Source organism: Mytilus trossulus, chromosome 2 (genome assembly GCF_036588685.1).
Source record: "Mytilus trossulus isolate FHL-02 chromosome 2, PNRI_Mtr1.1.1.hap1, whole genome shotgun sequence".
Lineage (NCBI taxonomy): Eukaryota > Metazoa > Mollusca > Bivalvia > Mytilida > Mytilidae > Mytilus > Mytilus trossulus.
The window spans coordinates 89,796,530-89,818,883 of record NC_086374.1 but is presented as its reverse complement, the minus strand read 5'-3'; the positions used below and the strand labels follow the sequence as shown (position 1 = coordinate 89,818,883).

Here is a 22,354-nt window from a genome sequence, read left to right as displayed (position 1 = left end):
TGTCCATGGAACTATAACGTGTAATTTCTCTCATCAGACAATACAAATATATTTCTGATGATTTTTGTAGACGGCAAAATATTTATATTTTTGTTCCGTCAGTCTTATTTAAAATCAAATGCCTAAAAAGCAATACATGATTCGCTTGTTGACTTTGTATTAGTGTGTCGTTGCAGTTATCTGTTTAGCTATTACATTTTTAAAGACCATTTACACCGTCTGACGTTGACCAATTGGTGATAACATACATCAAGCTTGTCTTTTTTAAAGTTACAAGAAATAGATTGAGAAAGCTTTGTTTAAAAACTTTAGGTATTGAGGAAAGAATTAACGATATAATACCCAGCCTTTTCTATTGTCCGTGTTTTGGAAAAAATAAACCACCGAAAAAACTAAATTATAGGTGCACAGGGGCATCATTTAATAAAGAATATGAGGAAGTTTCATTAATATATGGTAAGGTTTTTGAAAGTGGCGTATAGTAAATGGGTACCACCCAATAAGGCATTGGAAAAATCCTTATCATGGAAATAGAAAACTACTGAATTTTCGAAAAATTAAATTAAAAGAGGTTCACAATTGAATTAAATGATAAGGAATCTGAAAAAGATTCATTAAGTTATGACAAGTGTCTGAAGGAAGTTGGGGATATAGAATAGGTACGCCCAATATAAGGCTATGACAAAGTCCGTATTTTGGATATAGAAACATCAGAAATATTTTTACCAAAAATTCGAAATAGAAGGTCCATAATACATTCATTGATTAAAAATGGAGCAATTTTAGAAAACTTTAACAATTGGTTTTGGAGGTCACGGTTGGAAATACCGGATGGGTGCCCCATATAATGCAATGTCCGTATCTTATATAAAGAAACCCCATAAAAGATTTTTAATACAATTCGAAATACATTCCATTTTTTTATATAAATAAGGCCGTTATTTTTCTCGTTTGAATTGTTATACATTGTCATTTAGGGGCCTTTTATACCTCACTTTGAGATATTGCCTTTGTTCATTGTTGAAGGCCGTACGGTGACCTATATTTGTTAATGTCTGTGTCATTTTGGTCTCTTGTGGACAGTTGTCTCATTGGCAATCATACCGCATCTTTTTTTTTTATATTATTATTTATGATACGAAATCCGAGAAAAAATAATTATTTTTTTTACCAGTGACGAATTCAAGAAAAATGGGATCCGGCGGTTTGAAACCCTCTTTTAACTATCAATGCATTTGTATGAGAACATATATTTGGAACCCTCTTTTCTCCTGGATTGGACCCCCTCTCCATTTAAAAAGGTCTGGAAACCCCAATGTATATTAAGTGGTTTATGAGGAGATGTGCTTACAAAACCGACTCAACATGTTGTACCGGTAAAACGGACAGAACGGAAATACGGACTTTATTACCACTACAAACCACCGCTTAACAAAGTGGTGTACAGTTGGGGGTGAAAAAGACAGATCGACATCCAAAACAAAGTGAAGGAACTGTAATCATTTATAGGCTACAGTACGGCCTCGAAAGTTTGTAAATACATGCATTATTATATAAAAATTAAATCTGTGTGTTAGTACAATTTTAAGTATACCGGAGGACATTTCTAAAACTTATATAAACAACAAACCTTCATCTTATTTTAACAACATTCAAACAACCTTATAATTAATGTAGTAAGTCGAGTACACCCTATCAAGCTAAAGCATGTTTGATAAGTTTTCAGGATGTGAATTTATTGAAACACATTTGTGTTATTTAGAAAAATGCCATCTTCTAATGTATCGTAAATAACTTGAAATCATCACTCGAATACAGTGAAATAAAGACTGATCATACAGTTTCAAAATATGCAAGCGAGACTGATCGTATAGTGAGAAATTCAAACAAGTGTAATTTTCTTGTTTCTGGCTTCAAAGATCTGGCTGAATCTTTTACCACCACTTGAAATGTACTTTATTTAGTCCGTTAATTTGCACAGTAAGGGTGCAAAAAGATTGTTTTTAGGAAAATCTCTTGATTAAGGCAAAGATACGAATAATGAGTGTGCTAAATTTAATTATAAACCATTTGTGAATATCGATGTCAGCTGAATTAATCATTAAGCAATGTACAGATGAACATCTTACCGTTTAATAAAGTATATCCAACAAATTTAAAATGTGATCCTAAAAATCCTCGCTTCGCAAATCGCGACTTCCGGATAGCGTACAGAATAGTATCTACACTGTGAACTGTAGATGTTTGTATCGGCACTAAACGCACCTCCTATAAATCAGAAATTTCATATATTGTTTTTAGTTTGTGGCAAAACTTAAAAAAACAATTAATTGATAGATTTGAACACCATTACCATGATCAATATTTTGCTTTGAACAACCCAATTTAATTTCTAAAGTGTGGAATTGTTCCGAAATCGTTGTCCTTTTATTGATACAAAAATATCAGTTACACAGGGCAATTTCAACACAACTATACGGGATTTTGTTTTTTTATTGTATATTTTACTTTCAAGGAAATAACTTTGTCTCCTTCTCATATTTCTGTACTCTGTAACGTTTACTGATGAATCTTTTGTAGACGAAACTCGCGTCTGGCGTATATACAATTTAGTCTTGGTATCTATGATGAGTTTATTTACCATAATAAAATTTACATTTTTATGCACAACCGATAAATTATTAGGGCAGACATTTCGTAACCGAAAATATACTTTCATATATAGATCAGATGGAAAGCCAATTGTGTCGAAATCCCATCTCTGTAATTCTAAGGTTATAAAAAATGTAAGTCTGATAGTTGCAATTCCAACTTCAAAATTCTTAATTTGTTACATCGCAATTCTGGAGAAACTGAGATCATCCCTAGTTTTATGTGGGGCTCGTGTTGCTTATACTTTGGTTTTCTATGTTGTGGCATGTGTACTATTGTTGTCTGTTTGTCTTTTTCATTTTCAGCCATGGCGTTTTCGTACCTTTGATAACTGTTTTCAGTTCATTTTCGATTTATAGGTTTGACTGTTCCTCTGGTACCTTTCGTCCCACTTTTTTGACAAATTTCCAAAAACTTGGTGAATGTTATAAAATGAGACAACTCTAAACAAGACACCAAATGACACCGAAATTGGACATTTAATTCACTTGAATGGGATTTTATTTTGGAATCATTAAATTAATTTAGGTTTAATGAATCATTTCATAAGTGGGTTGAACCCCTATATTATGACATAAAAGGATGTATTTTAAATAACGGGTGAATTTCAGAAACCTTTAACATTGAGTGCGGAATTCGACAAGGATGTCCTTTAAGTGCTTTATTTATTGTTTTATCAGTTGAATTACTTTTTGCAGAATAAGAGACTCTAATAACATAAAAGGAATACAAATCAAAATTGATAAGAGAACTTATAGTCTAAAAAAAAGTTCACAATTAGCAGATGACACAACTCTTTTTTTTAAATCTAAAAATGAAATAAAGCATACATTGTACCTTTGAATCGCTCTCTGGTCTCAAACTCAATAGAAACAAAACAGAAGGCTTATGGCAAGGTAAACTTAAACATTGCAAGGACAATTTTGAAAAAATTAATTGGAAATATAATGTAAAAAGTCTTGGTATTTATTTTTGCTCTGATAAGAAAGAATGTCAAAAAACTTTATACAGAAAAACAGTTGAAAAAATCAGAAAAGAATAATTAACGATTGGAAAAAAAGGAAAATAAGCATGATTGGTAAAATCACTATCATTAAAACACTTGTTATACCTAATATAACATATGTTGTATCACTAATAAATCTGTACAAAGAAACTATATCTAAGTATATTTATTTTATGGGAGGGTGGTAGTGAGAAAGTTAAACACTCAGTGTTTAGTAAAGATTATTTAGAAGGAGGGTTAAAAATGACACATCTTGATTCTTACATTGAAGCAATGAAAATAAATTAGGTTAAAAGACTTACATATGAAACTTTTCTCATAAATTATTAGAAAACATAAAAAAAAATGCCTAATTTTTACCTAAAAATCTTGAAATGCTGGATCAAAAATGGTGATAGGAAGACATAAAAAATGAAAACTATAGAGATATCAGGAAACAAGTTATATGGGGAAATCAGCATATAAGGAATCAAGGCAAAAGTTTGTATTTTATACATTGGGTAGAAGAAGATATAATTTTAATTCATAACATAATCGACGATAAAGGAGAAATTCCTCAAAAAATCTTAGATAAACTAAAAAAGAAACAAAATTGGATAGCAGAAATATGTATTTTACGTCAAGCTTTACCCAAATCTTGGAAAGAAAATTAAAGAGTAAAACATCAACAAATATAAAAATGCATATCCAACAAGATATAAAGTTAAATTGCCATGGATTGTATTACAATCTGGACAAAATTTCATTCAAAGAAATATATAATATCTTAATCAAATCTAATGAAGAGCTCCCAGTAGGATTCTATGTATGGAAAAATCATTTCATTTTTGATAATGTTACTTATTTTATAAGGAGGAACCTTACTTTTACTATCCTTTTTTTAAAAGATAATAGAATGAAAATGTTTAGATGGAAATTACTGCATAACATTACAGCAATTAATGATATTTGTACCGTTGAAAAATATCTGATAATCCAAATTGTGTGATTTGTTCCAAATGTGATAACTATATTCATGTTTGTCTCTTTGACACTTTCCCGATTTCTATTCTCAATTTTATTTCTTTGTATGTAAATGGGTAAAAAAATATTGGTCAATAATTTATGACATATTTGGGCGTTTTTCAATAAAAGCGCAACTTTCAGACCTAAAAAAATCGAAAATAAAGTTGTCTAAAATTTAATTTCAAGAGTTATTTTGAATACCTCTATAATAGACCTGTTTGTAAACAAAAAGTGCAATCTTAAATATTCTTTAAAATGATATTATTTTCATAATGTGTGTACTGTTTCGTTTTTGTCCCCTACGAAACTTCTTAACACATATGTTTTGCAATTTTAAATGTTTCCGATAGACATTCCAGTTTGTTAACTTTAAATACTAGACAAATATCATTTTTTTCTGAATTGGAAACCATTTTTATCGATAAAGATAAGACAGTACTTCACACATGTAGATTCAACTCATGTTACGGAGTGGACATTTTGATGCGTTTCGTAGTGGACAAAACCGTTTCGTAGTGAAAAAAGTTTCGTAGTTAACATCAACCCTTTTATATGTTAATAAAAACATAATAAAAACTACATGAAACTAACCCTTGTTATTTGTTTTGCACGAATATAATTGAAAAAAGATTAAAACAGACTGCATGGTAGTGGTAGTGTCCACTACGAAACGTTTTCCTCCCATACTTGTTTCGTAGGGGACCGTTTCGTAAGGGACGTATTCGCATTTTTATTTTTTTCCCACAATACCTATATTGCAATAGTAACAAGACTGATTGTATTCATCAAAGCATTTATCAAGCTGTACAATGATATTTTTTTCATAATTTTAAAACCAGATACTGAAGGAGATTTGACCCGTTACGTAGTGGAAATAATCAAAAATACGGTATCACTCTGGTCCATTTGATGTGCTCAATTTTTCTTACCAACAATTTAATTGCCGTTATAAAAGCATCACTTCTTTTGTAAGACCCTAATGTTTATATCTCTTGCAAACAAAAATTACATTGATTTTATGAAACTGTTTATTTGCAAATTTTAATTACTTCGTTTCGTAGTGGACATTTTGTTATGGACACACCTTCTGAAATTAAAAAAAAAACTATATTGAAAGCTGTTTATTAAAATATCTTTGCTCTGAACATACTTTTGAATTATTAAAGAACATATGTAAAGTAAAAAAAAACATTTATTTATTAATTTTTTTACGATATTTTAGAGTATGAATGTTGAACAAGCGGTCTAGGGATATGCCATTTTGGTTGTTTTGGACCATTCAAGAGTCAATATCTTATCAATCTCTCTAAAAATAAACTGTTTCCTCGCTTAAAAAAGTTAAATATAATTCAATGTACTGACTGCACAAAATATTACTTTCAAAGATCAAACACATTTTTTAAGTGGTTGGGACAAGAAAATACGTTTTATTGAAAAACGCCCTTTTATGTATTAAAATATAGATCAATATGTCTTCTGTCTTAAAAGTCTTGTACTTGGATATTAAATTAAAGATATGGAATACTATCCACTTAATCATGTCATAACAATGATTTGTTATGTGATTTATAAATGTTTTTATTTATTAGAAAAAAAGAGAACTAAATGTGTGAACATGTTGTCAGTTTCAGTTCTAAAAAATGAAATTGAAACACAAATGTTATATCATCCAGGAAAATATCAAAACTTTGATTATATTTTTTTTTTATGAGAATTATACCTTAAATAAATTCTAAAGAATTTAAATAACAAAGAATCAATCAATCACTAATTTAACAAATCATTCAAGATCAGATGTCAAACGCTCCTTCTTTAATCTCTTCTATATACTTCATTTTTACTTACCTGAAATATTCGATTTTTCTAAGTTTAAAAATTTACACATTTAATAAGTGACTTGGATGACTGTAATAAATTACTCGCCATTTCATGAAATTATTTACCAAGCTGTTAGGCCAACCATGCTTGATCATTCTTGAATATTGTACTTTCATTTAAACTAGTCTTTTTTATATAAAAACAAATGACGGACAAAAATCCATTTTTTTTTTTCTTTTTTTCTTTTATGATTGTTTATAAATACACTTGTAGTATATATGATCACTGAATAATGTATATGTATTGTGTGCTCGTATAAATACTTTGTAAAATGCAACTAACAAAATATATAAATATGAGATATATGTTGCTAATCAAATCCCCTGGTTTCATTAGCAATTAATAACACAGGGAGGAAACTTAGCGTCATTGTTGTAGCGCTAAGGGACATTGTTTATAACCAGTAGTGAAATAAAAATATTTAAAGTTTAAAAAAAGAAGCAATCTTTGTATAAATCAAAGCTAATGGAGTACAAATTTAAGACCCTAACATGTCTTAGTGACAAATACATTTTATTGCTACGGACAGTAAACAATACAATTATCATGTATTCCAATCCTAGCAGATTTTTTTCTCTTCAGAACTAAAATAAAAAAACTATAGACTAAAGGTTTGTGAAAATTTGTCTTAAAAATGGCATTTCTGTGCTTTTTTTATGTGTCATATGGTAGCACTCCACAGTTTAAAAATAAAATGATAATTTACCCATAACATTTTCTATTACCTTCTACCCCTGACTATCAAAAACATTAACTTGACTGTTTGTCTTATACGTGTGCATATGTATGTAATCTGTATCTTCCATAGATTTGTTTTTCAAAAGTTAAAAGGGTGAAATATTATTCTTTTATGTGTATCCATGGCAACATTCTGCCTTTATATCACTGCTTTATATACAGTAAAATATTGCAAAATGGGGGATGAAAATGTCACGTATTCCCTAAAAGATTTGGATTAAAATAGAATTTCAAGGCCTTTGAATTATAGTTTTTCAGAAACTGTTGAAATCTACCTAATGATAAAAACAATGGGTGTCTTTTGCCTTATTATTTCGTAAAATTTAACGCAAACTTCGTACGACAAACCGTTGGAAAAAGACTTCACAAAAATTGCTGGACCAATGTTTGGTATTGAAATGCAAATACGAACTGGCATACAGAAAACAGCTTATATTACATACATTAAAATTGAGAATGAAAATTGGGAATGTGTCAAAGAGACAACAACCCGACCAAATAAAAAAACAACAGCAGAAGGTCACCAACAGGTCTTAAATGTAGTCCTTCAGCTGGCCCCTACACAAATATATACTAGTTCAGTGATAATAACGCCATTCTAAATTCCAAATAGTACACAAGAAGCTAAAATTAAAATAATACAAGACTTACAAAGGCCGGGGGCTCCTGACTTGGGACAGGCGCAAAAATGCGGCGGGGTTAAATATGTTTGTGAGATCTCAAACCTCCCCCGATACCTCTAGCCAATGTAGAAAAGTAAACGAATTGCATACTTTTGGTGTTCCTATTCACCCGCTATTGTAATCTTCGGCTATCCAATAATGAATTTTAATTGAAAAATCGACAGGGAATAAAATGTGAAACTACATACCTTACTGTGGACTGCTACCTCATGAAAATCATTCAAAGAATCCCTATTTATGTGATGTATGTGTGCTGTCCATCGAGCGGTGTATACAATTGTTAGCGCCTCGCCTTTGCAAAAACGTTAGCGCATAGCATTATTACTGCTACAACTTATCATGTAGCAAATCAAATACTGTCATGAGGAAATGCATTGTTTTTCTTTCAAATATATATATATTGCATCACACTTATGAATACAACGGATTTTTTTTCTCTTATTAAAACCTGTTTAAATGTAATTTATTATGTGTACTACTGTAAATATAGACAATTTAACATCTCATAGGAGCTCCAATTACGGCTACAACTGTGCCACTTATATTATGAATTAACTTTGCATTCAAGGATTTATTAGAAATATTTCTGTTTTGGTTGTGCTTTTGTTTCGTGATATATTCAAAACGTCGTAAAGGGTTTGGAATATAGCTCTTCACCTTTAATATAAGCTTTGGATTTAAAATATTTTGACCACGAGCATCACTGAAGAGACATGTCTTGTCGAAATGCGCATCTGGTGCAGGAAAATTGATACCGTTAATGTTATTAAGTAGTTTTTATGAAACTCTTCTCTTTTAAAAAATGCAAAAAGTTAAATGACAAAAATACCGAGATCCAATAAATATTCAAAGCGGGAAAATCTTTACAAAATGGCAAAATCAAAAGCTCAAACGATTGGAAAATAACTGTAATATACCAGAATTGGTACACAGTTGGCGTAGATGAATTTTGGTGTTCTGTTTACGTCCTTCTTTATATATAGCTCCAAAGATTTTAGATGTTCATATATAACAGGCATTCAAATGTATGTTTTTGAATGGTCCATACGAAATGTAATCCAGACAACGTCTCGAACGAACGAAATCCGCGAAGTATAAGTTTCATCATCTAATTGTTATGTATTGGTTATTTTACATATTCTGCTGATAACATGATATATTGTAAATACATTAAACAATCTTAAAACATTGTTATTGTTCCAACACAAGAACCGCAGTCATTTGCTGGCTTTTGCATACCTGTGTGTTTTGGTGGTTAGAGATGTTTTTATTTGCATACCCTTGATATCTCTATTAAAATTATTCCCGGTCGACTTTTTATAGACTCGACCAATTGAGATACCCCTGTATTTTGTATTATACATTATCGTTATGAATAACACGACATAAATTAAGTTTCTGGTGTTTTTATAATGTTAAGAAAACTATTGAACCACTTTATGCATATATTATAAAGAGTCCTCTATGTAAATTGTCGTTTTTTCTACTTTGAATCAGTAACGAAAGATCCACAATAAATGTTTCCGTTATTCATTGCTGATCTAAAACTTTGACTTCCTTTTTACTTTTTTTGGTTCAATGCCGAATTGAAGCGACTATTACTTTGATTAAAAATTAACAAACAATTATGGAGGACGTGAATTATATGATAACAGATGGATGTTAATTGGTTGTGTTTTACATTCTGTATACTAATAAATAGCAAATCAAACTATGACACCACCGATTTAAAATGATGTGGTGTATTAATGTTTTACTTTTAGCATAGATGATACCATTAACTTGATTTGCGAAACGACAACTAAAGAATCCTGGTACCTTTATAACTATATTAACGAAGGGTAAAATAGACCCTGCATTCATTATGTTTTTAAAATCGGGCCAAAAAAAAATACAAATTTCACATAGAAATACTTGTAATAATACTATTGAGACAAATATATATTTTTTTAGGCTTTCCTTTACAATTTATGGAGCTATGACCCCTTAAATAAACCATTATTTTAATTGTTTTTTTGAAATAATGAACCTTGGCCGCCATCTACGATCCAATGATAATCTATATCAAAATTGGAATTTTTTGGTTACAACATATTCTGGATCGTAGGTGGCGGCCAATGTGTTTCTTAAGCTTTTAGGTCTGACAAATACACAAAATTCATCATGTTTTGACAAAATGTCCCAAATAGCCTTGCTTTGGAGAATATTATGTACTGTTATGAAAAGAACTAATATAGTTAGCATTTAGACTTTTGAAATAGACCCATTTACGAACCAAATTTAGACCTTTTTGGTGTTTTATGATAAACGTTGATATTTTACGCCATTTGTGCCATAAGTGAACCTTGTCCTTTTTTAACTAGTGTGTAATTCTTTCAACACTGTGCCTATTAATCTTCCTATGCGAAACACCGTATAAAAGATAATTTCGGGACGTTTTGTATCTGTCAATTTGCATTTAGATAAGCGGCCCAGTCAATAAATGCATACGATATAGTTTTGTTCGAATATTTTCGGTGCATAAAATTATACAAGAAACATTGGGGATAAACCAAAGTGGAAAATAATTAATATAATAGCTAAATATGATTGTGATTTATTACAATGTTATTTATGACCATAGCAGTTGTTACTATACTTTGCTTTCGCATTCACGTTAACAAACTATTTGTGTAGTGTATTTCAGTGTGCTTTATACAGATATATATTTAAATTTTTTATTTACCTTTGCTATCAAGATCAATCGAGGCAATACTTTTCATAAATGGTTTGTCGGTTCTTATTTCACAAGATACACTTCGCAAATCAGTTATGTCAGACCTTTTTAATACCAGTAGAAAAACGTAAAGACCTTCGTTGGTACAACAGAAACACTTCTCAGGAAGACATTTGCCATTTGCATGAAAACATGTGTTCTCGACATTTCTCACTGCATCTACTTGAATATAATCAAACAAAAATGACGCAGCTTCTCCAAATGGTTTTACAAATGCATAGCATGTCAATTTGAATACATAGTTTTGATCTTTTGAGTAGACTTCCGATTCGAGGTGGACGTCGGTTGAAGGTATCATACCTATAAATATGTGAAAAGAAATCATCCGCTACACACATATATTATCATTATTATGCAACTTTAATTTTTCTGTTTTTTCTTTGGTTAAGAGCATCAGAAATCCTCTTTGATACAAAATTATATTCACCACGACAGGTTTATATAAGATTTGAAACAGCGTCCATCTAACGTCAATAACGAAGGTTTATGACAGCCTGTAAATTGTCGTTATCTTCTTTTTCTTCTTGTTTTAGGTGGGTTTTTTATAGTTAACTTTATCAAATAATTCAACTTAACTTTTGAAAATAACAAACTGCAAAAGCATATGATCATGATGTTTAGTTTAAATCAGGGAGCAGTATTTTAATGTATATTTAGCAAATATTAGAAAAATGAAGAAGGATATGTCATATAAAAAAACAATTAATTAATCAACCCCAGAGATATGACATTCATCATGATATAAATGGGACAGTTAATAAGTAATAAGTTTTTTCGTGAAATGATCAGGATACTGCGTTACCTAGTAAAATATCCAATCAACGTCAAGTGATATTAACTCAAAGTAAATAAGTTTCAATCTATAAGGTACATGTCATAAGCTTGCAAAAAGTGTTTTTGTGTGACTTGACCGTTAAGATAAACAGTCATTTGTTACTGATAAATACTTGGTCTAACAGATAACTAACATGAAGGATTATAGTTATAAATACGTAAGGTCTTCTAATATGGTTCAATTTCTGACTGTCCTTCATAACCAACAGATTTTGCAACGTTTTATGAAAGGAAAAATCAGAAAAAAAATAAGGGAGCAGGGGTATTTCCCGAATATTGTAATGGAGGTTGTTTTTTTTTTTCTTTGTTTTTGTTTGCTCAAGTGCAAAAGTGTCTTGACATGATGTAAATCATTAGATCAATAATAATTTTGGTGCTTAGTTTCTATACATAAATTCGGTGAACACACAATTTTGCATTCTCTGAAACAGACGTTTTCAAGATGCTTGCTTCTCTTCTTGACAATCTGTTCCATAAATCGTATGACTAATATCGAACTCAGAGGAAAATTCAAAACGAAAAGTCCCTTATCATATCGCAACAATAAACAATTCAACACATCAAACGAATAGATACCAACTGTCATATTCTTGATTTGGTACAGGCATTTTCTTATGTAGAAAACGATGGATTAAACTTCTTATGAATAACATGTTGTCCTTACTTAACAAATATTGTTGTCAATCAAGAAATCAAGACTTTTTTTTGGTTTAAATGAAAGTGATGTTTCCCTCCCTGAATCAAGATACGTGTATTTACATTGTTCATTTCTTTTTTGTCCAACAAAACAGAACCAACCCATTTACGTTTTCTTATGTGAAGAGTTGGAAAGTCCATTTTTCAAACTATTGCAAGATGAAAGAGTCTTAGCTTTTCCCGAGTGCCAATGAAGGGTAAAGATATCCTGCTCAAAATGTGGCCTTGAATGGTGATCCAAAATTGGTGCACCATATTCAGCGATTTGTCGAAAGTTAAAGCGGTTTGAAACATTCATTTTATAAAACTATAAAACATTACAAAAAAATCAGAAACATTTTACAAACATTTCTGCAACATAAGCAAAATCAGTACAAAATCTGTGAAATAAAAAATAAAGGGTTATCGTGTAATAAAAAAAAGGTCAACACAATTTACTAGAATAATCAATTTTTAATTTGAATATGTTGTGTATCTTTCTATCTACAGCGGATTTATCAGACTAAAGTTTTTTGACGCAAGTTTATTATTTTCTATTTACTTACTTACTTAGTCCTTGCTATGCCTAATGGCACATAGGGCAAGGACAAGTTTCCTCCACTCTTCTCGGTTGTTTGCTTTTCTTTCCACCGTGCCCCAGGTATATCCTCTTTCTTTTAGCTCATGTTCTATGGTGCGTCTCCATGTAGTTTTAGGTCGGCCTCTTTTCTTTTCCCCTCTGGTGTCCATCTAAGGGCTACCTTGGTCATGTCATTAGATGGTTTGCGTATAACATGACCAAGCCACCTCCATCTTTTTCGTATTAGCAAAGTCTCCATGTCGTTGGTGCTGGTAATCTCATGTAGATCTTTGTTGGAGATTTTGTTTGGCCAGAATATTTTCACTATCTTCCGCAGGCATGTGTTATGGAAGCTGGAGAGTCTGTTGATATCTTTGTCAGTCATTCTTCAGCACTCTGAGCCATATAGGAGTACAGATAATACACAGCTGTTGTAGAGCCTGAGCTTGGTCTTCTTTGAAAAGGCTGCTGTTTTCCAGATGTTGCCTAATCTTATGAATGCGGATCTAGCTTTTCCTATCCTTATCTTAATATCTCTTTCATCACCACCTTCTGTTGTTATACAACTGCCTAGATAGTTGAATGAGTCGACTGTTTCCAGCTGTTTCCCTTCTATAAATATTATAGGTTGTCTCTCTGTATTGAGGTACATTAACTTTGTCTTTTTGGCATTGATCTTAAGCCCAATCATTTTAGCCGTTTCTTCTAGTTTTTTGGTCTTCTCCTGCATATGATCTTCGGTATGCGATAAAAGTGCTAAATCATCAGCATTAGTCTGTGTCCGCAAGCATGGTACAAAGTGTCCATCTCAGTCCGGTGTTACTTTCTGCTAGGGTTGTTCTCATTACCTAATCAATAGCAATTATAAACAGCACAGATAACATGACGCATCCTTGCCTCACTCCAGATTTAACATGGAAACTAGTGTCAGCTTCAGAGTTGATGGTACATGAGAAGTTTGTATAGAACTGCTTGATGAGTTGCACTATCTTACTTGGTATTCCAGAGTTTCTAGGAATTTCCCAAAGACTTTCTCTGTGTAAGCTGTCAAACGCTTTTTCGAAGTCCACAAAATTTACTAGAAGTTTTCTCTGCCACTCATGACACTGTTCTAAGATGTTACGTAGTACAAATATGTGGTCTATACAGCCTCTACCTTTTCTGAAACCAGCTTGTTCTTGTCTTAGTCTCTTATCCACAGACTCTATAATTCTTGATATCAAAATTTTGCAGAAGACCTTACTTGGAATAGATAGTAAGGTAATTCCTCTCCAGTTGCTGCAGTTGGTTAAGTCTCCTGATTTTGGGATTGTTATGATGTTGCACCACTGATAGGAATAACAGCTTGTTCCCATATTTTCTGGAATACTGGATGTAAAGTTTCCGCTGCTTGCATTGGATCTATCTTTAAAAGTTCTGCATTTAGTTGGTCTGTGCCAGTTGCTTTTTTGTTTTTCAAGCTTTTAATGGCTTTCTGTATTTCTTGTTTTGAAGGTGGATCTGTGTCTATTTCAAGGTCTAAGGGTGCCTCAGGAATAATTGCTAGATTATCTGGATCTTTTCGATTTTGAACCTCTTGAAAATGTTCCTTTCATCTTAAATATTGATCTCGTTCTGTTGTTAGCATGTTGTTGTTTTTATCTTTAATTGGCATATTAATCTTTGCCTTTTTACCACTTAGTTGTTTAGTTACTCTGACTTGAAGCTGCACTTTCTGCTTCTTTTGCTAGGTCTTCCATAAAATCTCTCTTGTTCTTTCTTGTTGCTGTTTTAACCTTCTTGTTGCATTCTTTATACTTTGTTCTAAGCTTTTCTTTAATTCTCTCAGAATGTGTTTGACAAATTTTGTTGTTCACTTCTTTTCTTTCATCTATCAATTTCCAAGTTTCAGGTGTTATCCATTCTTTGTGTACTTGTCTTTTGAATCATAGTACCTTTTTACTGGCTTCTGTGTATATTTCATGTACCTGTTGCCATTCATCAGTGACTCTTATTGTGGTTGTGTCGTCAGTCGTGAGGTTTTCTAATAGCTGAAACCTGTTCTTTATTTCCAGTTTGAACTCTTGGTGGATTTTTGGATCTTGCAATTTTCCAACATCAAATTTCCTTTTCACATTTACATAAGTAGACAGCTTTTTAAGTTTCAGTTTGATGCTTGCAATTACTAGATGGTGGTCACTAGCAACATATGCACCCCACATAACACGTACATCTTGCAGCGATCTTTTCCACTTTCCATTGATGATGATATTGTCTATTTAATTTTTGTCTCTACCATTTGGGGAAATCCATGTCAGCTTATGTATGTCTCTATGAGGGAAGATAGTACCCCCTATTACTAAGTTTCTATTTGGTATTAAAATAATATAAAGATCCACTTTGGTACATCAATTCATTTGGCAATCATCAATGGCAGTCAGCAGGGATTTAGAACATCAGTTATTCATCTGTTAGTCAAGTACGTTTTGTTAAAATATACTTTTACTCGTTTTTGGTCCAATGGAAATTGTGGTTTGTGCTGTATTTAGACCACTCGACAGCGAAATTTGTTTACATAGATATAGGAAGATGTGGTGTGAGTGCCAATGAGACAACTCTCCATCCAAATAACAATTTAAAAAGTAAACAAAAATTGTGGTTATATTTATTTCGCTTGGGCTTGTATAATATTTTCTCTGCAGTTTATATAATCCATTCATCCTATTTCGCCTCTTTCAAATTTAAGAGTCTAACATAAGTTGAGGTAAATTATATGGCCTTCAAAATACTGTTCGATCCATAACATCACTGAAGAGACATTAATTGTCAAAATCCGGATATAGTGTAAAAAATTTAGCACCTCATGTTGTGGTTTATAATTTTTGCTGCAAGTTGATGTGGTTCATTAGTTTTTCTCTTTTTTTTATTAAAATTTTCAGTCATTAAGCTTATTTATTGAAATATGATGATGATTATTCATCCTATTGCCGAACCTAATTTTAGGCAATAAGTAGACTCTACTGTATTCAGTGGATTATTCTTGATATAAAGTAGTTTCTAAATTGAAATAAGTGATTTTTCCTGTGATATTTTTTTGTGATTATTTTTCATATGCTACTCGCTTGAGATGAAAAATTATAGCTAGAACCTAAGGAGCCATGTGGCGTTGCTAAGGAAATTGACATGAAATTGGCATCGTCGTCATAGGTAAAACAGCGATAAACACATTATCATTGGTCATCTAAACTCGATTGCTTTTCTAGCTTTCGCCGTACCGGCTTAAGCGAGAAAATCATTATCAACGATAATTTATAAGTATCCAATTAAAAAAGGGGATGGGATTCTATATTACAATTATGATATATTTAAATTTTTTTGCATGTAACTAGACCAGCTGGTTTGAACTGGTCAAAAGTAGACAAAATTCAGATATGATTGTTTTTTTATTGAAAAGTAAAATTCCTTTGGTTAAAATTTTTATTAAATAATCCAGGCCATTTCGTGTTTCTCACTTCTTTGTCCGCATTATTGGCATTATGTGACAACATGTCGATAAAGGATACATTTCTTGAGTTTTTGCGGTGTAAATTCTAATCTTGAAAACTAGGAACATACACCCTAGAGAAAAGTACAATCATATTTTTTGGAATCATCAGAAAAGAAGGGAAAAAGTAAAAAGTTTTGTACCATTGAAGGCCATGGCAGCAGAGACCATATGATTAAACAACTGAATCAATAATGGACATGCTAATATTACCCGTGATGATATTGAACTATTTCTTTCACTTTTTGAAAATTATAATCGGAATTAAACGTATAGGGAAGGGAGTAGTAGTGAAGCCCGGCCAAATTTTATCTTAAAACTTTAATAGTAGAGAACAAGTTGATTTGATGGATCTTAAAACAAACCCAGGTGGTCAGAAATTTTGTAATGTTCATGTAAATCCAAATGTTTAAGTAACAGGTGCAAATTCGAAAAAAGTTGACAGTGCAATAGTCGGTGTCACAGATACATATATGCAATTTGTGATAATGAATTATTTTAAAACAAATTTCTATATTTTCATATTTTTTTTTAAATATTATTCCGTGAGTTTTAATAAAAAATAAAAATATAAGATGACATTTTAAATTTCAGTTCTCATAATTTTATTATGAAACAAATTTATTTTTATTAGATAAATACATGTCTTTTATTTACTTGAATTGATATTTAAGGCATTAAGCTTAATCCATGCACACTTTTTCAGGATTGAAGCTTAAATCCTAGGATTTAAGACTTATGCCTAACATCATTTAAGCAATAGACATAATGCTTAGGTGTTAGCTTATTGCCTAGGATTTAAGCTTAATGCCTAATTTCACTTATTGCCGCTGACATATAGATTAGACCGTTGGTTTTTCTATTTCAACGGGTTTACACAATTTTTTTAGGGCCCTTTATACCTTTCTGTTCGGTGTGAGCATAGGCATCTTGTTAAAGACTGTACTTTGACCTATAATGGATTACTTTTATAAGGTGTGGCTTTGGAACTCTGATACCACTTCTTCATATGTCTAATTAAGATTTAAATTGACTTTTTTGCATATTTTTTTTGGCTTATTTCCTGAGTGATGTCTGCTTAATAGATATTTTTAAAAATTACTCTTAAGGTGGTATGGGAGTCTAAAATAAAAATGATAGAATTTGTTCATACTTTGCCAAAACGTAGTATCTATTGATACGTGTTAAAAAATATAATAAAAATGATAGGTCACCGCGCATTTTCTCAAGCTACAGGACGGGACAAAATGACACATTTTGTATGGATTATACAGGAAAAAAACACCATTTTGTGAAACTAAACAAAATGATAAAATTGAGATTGGAAATGGGGAATGTGTCAAAGAGACAACAACCCGACCAAAATAAAAAAACACAACAGCAGAAGGTCACCAACAGGTCTTCAATGTAGCGAGAAATTCCCGCACCAGATAGAATTTTTAAATACTTCAGAAATAGATAGCTTTCAGACACTGCTTTGAGAATATCAAAAGAAAAAATAGGATCACCGTCCATTTTTTCCGGCTAAAATACAAAATAGGAAAATTCGATGTAGAATCCTTCAGAAAATGCACTGTTTTAGAGTTACCTCCCCTTAAAATGCCCATTTCAAAAAAATTTAGAAAACAACCAAAAAAAATTAACATTTGCAAAAATATTAATATTTATAAGTTATATTCTTATAAATTGGTTCTTATAAATGAAAATTCACATTTATTTTAAATATCTGCATTCCTGAATCAAACTTTCTAACTTGATGGACAATATAGTTGTTAATTTCTATGTCATTTTGGTCTCTTGTGGAGATTTGTCTCATTGGCAATCATACCACATCTTCTTTGTTATAAGACCTACCAAAAAAGCACAAAGGAAGGCCAAACCTGGTTTAACAAGGAAAAACTGAATTTCTTCTGACAGAAAGAAAACTAAATGATGGATTTTTGAAAACAACATTACATGATAAGAAAACTGGGATTATGAGCTTTCATAATATCAGAAGCATTAGGATCACGGGACGCGTCTTCATTTACACATTCCATTATCAAAGTTATATAACAGAATCATAGTCACTTATATTGTGTTTGAACCCTAGAAATAATCAACCTACGTTTTTTAGAAAGAGTCGTAAAACAAGATTAAACACATAGTTTTTTTTTTTCGTTAAACCGAAAAGTCAAATTATAATACTAATAAAAGTCTGTGACTAAATATTTTTCGAACGGGAAACAAAAAAAAGAAATTTTCATGACGTCTACAATCTTCTGGCAATGACCTACTTATTTTTTTTGTTAATATTGAATCATGTCTTTATTTGTGTGATTGTTTGTCTGTTGTCCTTTTTTCCTTTTTAGTCATGGTGTTGTCAGTTTGTTCTAAATTCGTGAATTTAAATGTTCATATTTTATCTTTCGCCTCTCTGTTATGACTTTAATTGCAGACGTTATTTACCTGCATAATTCCACATCACAAATTGATATGGTTTCATTTACCTTGCCTTCCAGATAAAAAATATGGATATTCATCCATCAAATAACATGGCCGTTCTTCTGCTTGATACTTCATATATTCTTTTGTGTCTGTTGATCTGCCATTCGACATATAAAACCAGCCTAAAAGTGAGATAACATGAGATGACAGTTCAGATAAACACATCATTTATTGAAGTAATTTAACGGAGATACACTTTGATTGTGAAATTATACACTTTGAGCCTGTTCATTATTTAAGAAAATGTATAGTCGGGTGCAACTATAAATGGTACTGTAGTTTCGGAGTTTCATGAGTCTACAATGAAAAATTTGAAAACAAAAGAAAAAGAAGGGCTAGAGTTATTCAAGTAAACGTTGATAGGCATGTTTGAACACATTCGGATTCATTTATAAATCTAATTGCATAAACGGTACTGTTTTTCTTTATGAAATGTACATTTCGACGTATTATAAACTTGATATGTTCATAGGGATTGTTGTTTTCTTCTATTGTTTAAAAACCATAAAACTGACACTTCATTATTCCTGTTTACAATAAAGGATGTGAACATAACATATATATCCCTGTCCATTCAGCTGTTGAAATTGATTGATTGTTTGGTTGATTGGTTTGTGATTTACGTCGCCTTAGTGCAAAAAGCCTATTTTGCAGGGTAATCAAATATTTTTCGATTTAAAGCGATTTTGTTAAAGTCAGACAAAAGGTCCTTCAAATATACTAAAATCAAATTTAAAGCAAAATTGTCCATTTACAAATTATATTCAACAATAGAATAACGTTAAAATCACTTTGTTTAAACATATGCAATATTTTCTATGCTATATTATATTCTAACTTAGTTTAAGAATGAAAAAATAAAGAAATCGGAAATCTATCAAATATCATACCTATTATTGACATTGAAATGCTTCCTACGAATTTCATCAAAGTCAGTGCACTAAATCAAAACATGTTAAATAGTAAACTTGCAGATGTAAGGTATACTGTTACACCACTGTCCCAGGTTAGGGGAGGGTTGGGATTCCGCTAACATGTTTAACCCCGCCACATTATTTATTTATGTAAGTGCCTGTCCTAAGTCAGAAGCCTGTAATTCAGTGGTTGTCGTTTGTTTATGTGTTACATATTTGTTTTTCGTTCATTTTTTTACACAAATAAGGCCGTTAGTTTTCTCGTTTGAATTGTTTTACATCGTCTTATCGGGGCCTTTTATCGCTGACTAAATGCGGTATGGGCTTTGCTCGTTGTTGAAAGGACGTACGGTGACCTATAATTGTTAATGTTTGTGTCATTTTTGGTCTTTTTTTGGATATTTGTCTCATTGGCAATCATACCAAATCTTCTTTTTTATATTGTGGTTCATCTTCATTTTTTAGATGATATTCTTGTGTTATTTTAGTATAACCAATAGAGAATCTAGAAATAACACATTGATTATTTTTCTGCACATTATTTTGAGGTTTACAGAATGAAGGTTTAATTTCCTGTAATTTTTTATTATCTTTTTTACTCCATTCATTTTTCAATTTATTTGAAACATATTCTCTAATATTAGATCTAAAATCGGGATATGGTATATCACAGTTAGATAAAGGGTCATACAGTGCATTGTTTTGCCGACTATTCTACAACCGTGCTTCCATTGATTCCAACATGACTCGGTACCCAGGGAAACAAATTATTTCTTTATATAAAATCTTATGAATCATCGGGTTTTAATTTTAGTATGTTGTATAGCTTGTAAGCATGAAAGCGTATCAGGCATATATTACCTTAGCTGTATTGTCAAAACTTTTTGGAATTTTGGTCCTCAATGCTCTCCAACTTCGTACTTTATTTGGCCTTTTAACTATTTTGGATTCGAACGTCATTGATGAGTCTTTTGTAGATGAAACGCGCGTCTGGCGTTTATACTAAACTTGTCTTGGTATCTATGATGAGTTTATTTACAACCACTGGGTCGATGCCACTGCTGGTGGAGATTTATTTCCCCGAGGGTATCACAAACCAAGTAGTCAGCACTTTTTGTGCTGACATGAATTGTCATTGATATGGTTATATTTATTAATTTACTGTTTACAAGTTTTTGAATTTTTTTAAAAACTAAGGCTTTTCTACCTCAGGCATAGATTACCTTAGCAGTATTTGGCAAAACTTTTAGGAATTTTGGTCCTCAATGCTCTTCAACTTCGTACTTTATTTGGCCTTTTAACTTTTTTTGGATTTGAGCGTCACTGATAAGTCTTTTGAAGACGACATGCGCGTCTGGCGTATATACTAAATTTAGTCCTGGTATCTATGATGAGTTTATTCAGAACCTATAATACATTTTGAATTTTCTGTAGAAGCCGTAAATTGCCAGCTGTTGACAACGGGGGAAAAGTTTCAGCCATTTACATTTTTTAGTGTTTAATAAAGGCAAGAGTAGTGTCCAAGGAATAGATAACCTTAGCCATATTTGGCACAACTTTTTGGAATTTAGGGTCAACAATGCTCTTCAAATTTATACTTGTTTGGCTTTCGTTTCTATTTTGATCGGATGATCACTGGTGAGTCTTATGTACTGTGAATGAATTTTTTAAAGTTTGGTCGAAATGTCCATTTTTAATGTTTATTTGTGTATTTGTCTGTCCTGAATGTTCTTGCGTTTATTCGTACTGTAGTCCAGATATGTAATTTTGTCATTTAGTGTTATATATAACATTGCCATAAAGGCACGAAGTTGTGCCAATTTATTAGAATTATAAATGACAAACTGGATTCAAACTGATGTTAACCTGTCGGCTATACTGATCATACCGTTGTAAAAAACTCATATTTAATGTTTCCTCAACAAATGTACTTGTATGCAATGTAATGTAAACTAATGTGTTTTTCTGTATACCTTTGTCCAACTAAGGTTATACCAGAATAAAATGATATATTAGCATACCGCAAAACAGTTTCAATCCACCATTTTTCCTTAAAATGTCTTGTACCAAGTCTGAAAAATGGCATTTATTATTTCATAGTTCGTATCTGTGTGTGTTGCATTGTTGTTGGCAATACTAGACAGGCTTAACTATATCAGTTTTATTCTAATCTCAAGTTTGAAAACATAGATTTCACCAAACTTTGAATTATCTAGTAAAAGGCATCAGCTTTTTAGCGCCAAATGAGGTTAAAGGATTTCTTCCTTCACTTGTTAAAAAAGGAACAAGTTGGCAAGAAGAGGAGCTCAGTTTGTTTCCATGAGAAAGCCAATTATTTGCTGAAAACACACACCCTCCAAATCCTACAAATATTTACCTATAAAGAAATTAAGCGTCTTGATAATGCCAATTTAAGATACTTTTTGTTTGAATCAGTCTAAGTACGGTAATTCTATCCAGAGATACAATATGTGTATCTACGTTAGCCATTCTTTTTATGAACCAAAGCAGAATCAACTCTTTCAATTAAGGCAACAGTAGTATACAGCTGTTCGAAACTCATAAATCGTTAGACAAAATCAAATCCGGGTTACAAACTAAAA

The 22,354-nt window shown here is 31.5% G+C and overlaps 1 protein-coding gene across 1 annotated transcript in view; it reads right to left on the bottom strand.

The window, feature by feature from the left end:
- Nucleotides 1-18,922, bottom strand: part of LOC134705517 (uncharacterized) — a 57,006-nt gene extending 38,084 nt beyond the window's left edge. Inside the window, exons 1-2 of the mRNA XM_063564237.1 lie at nt 18,840-18,922; nt 10,688-11,038 (exon numbers count right to left, since the gene is read on the bottom strand). Of these exons, the coding sequence (XP_063420307.1) occupies nt 10,688-11,038; nt 18,840-18,912 (424 nt within the window). The 5' untranslated portion in view covers nt 18,913-18,922. The remainder of the gene's footprint in view (nt 1-10,687; nt 11,039-18,839) is intronic.
- Nucleotides 18,923-22,354: the final 3,432 nt, after the last annotated feature.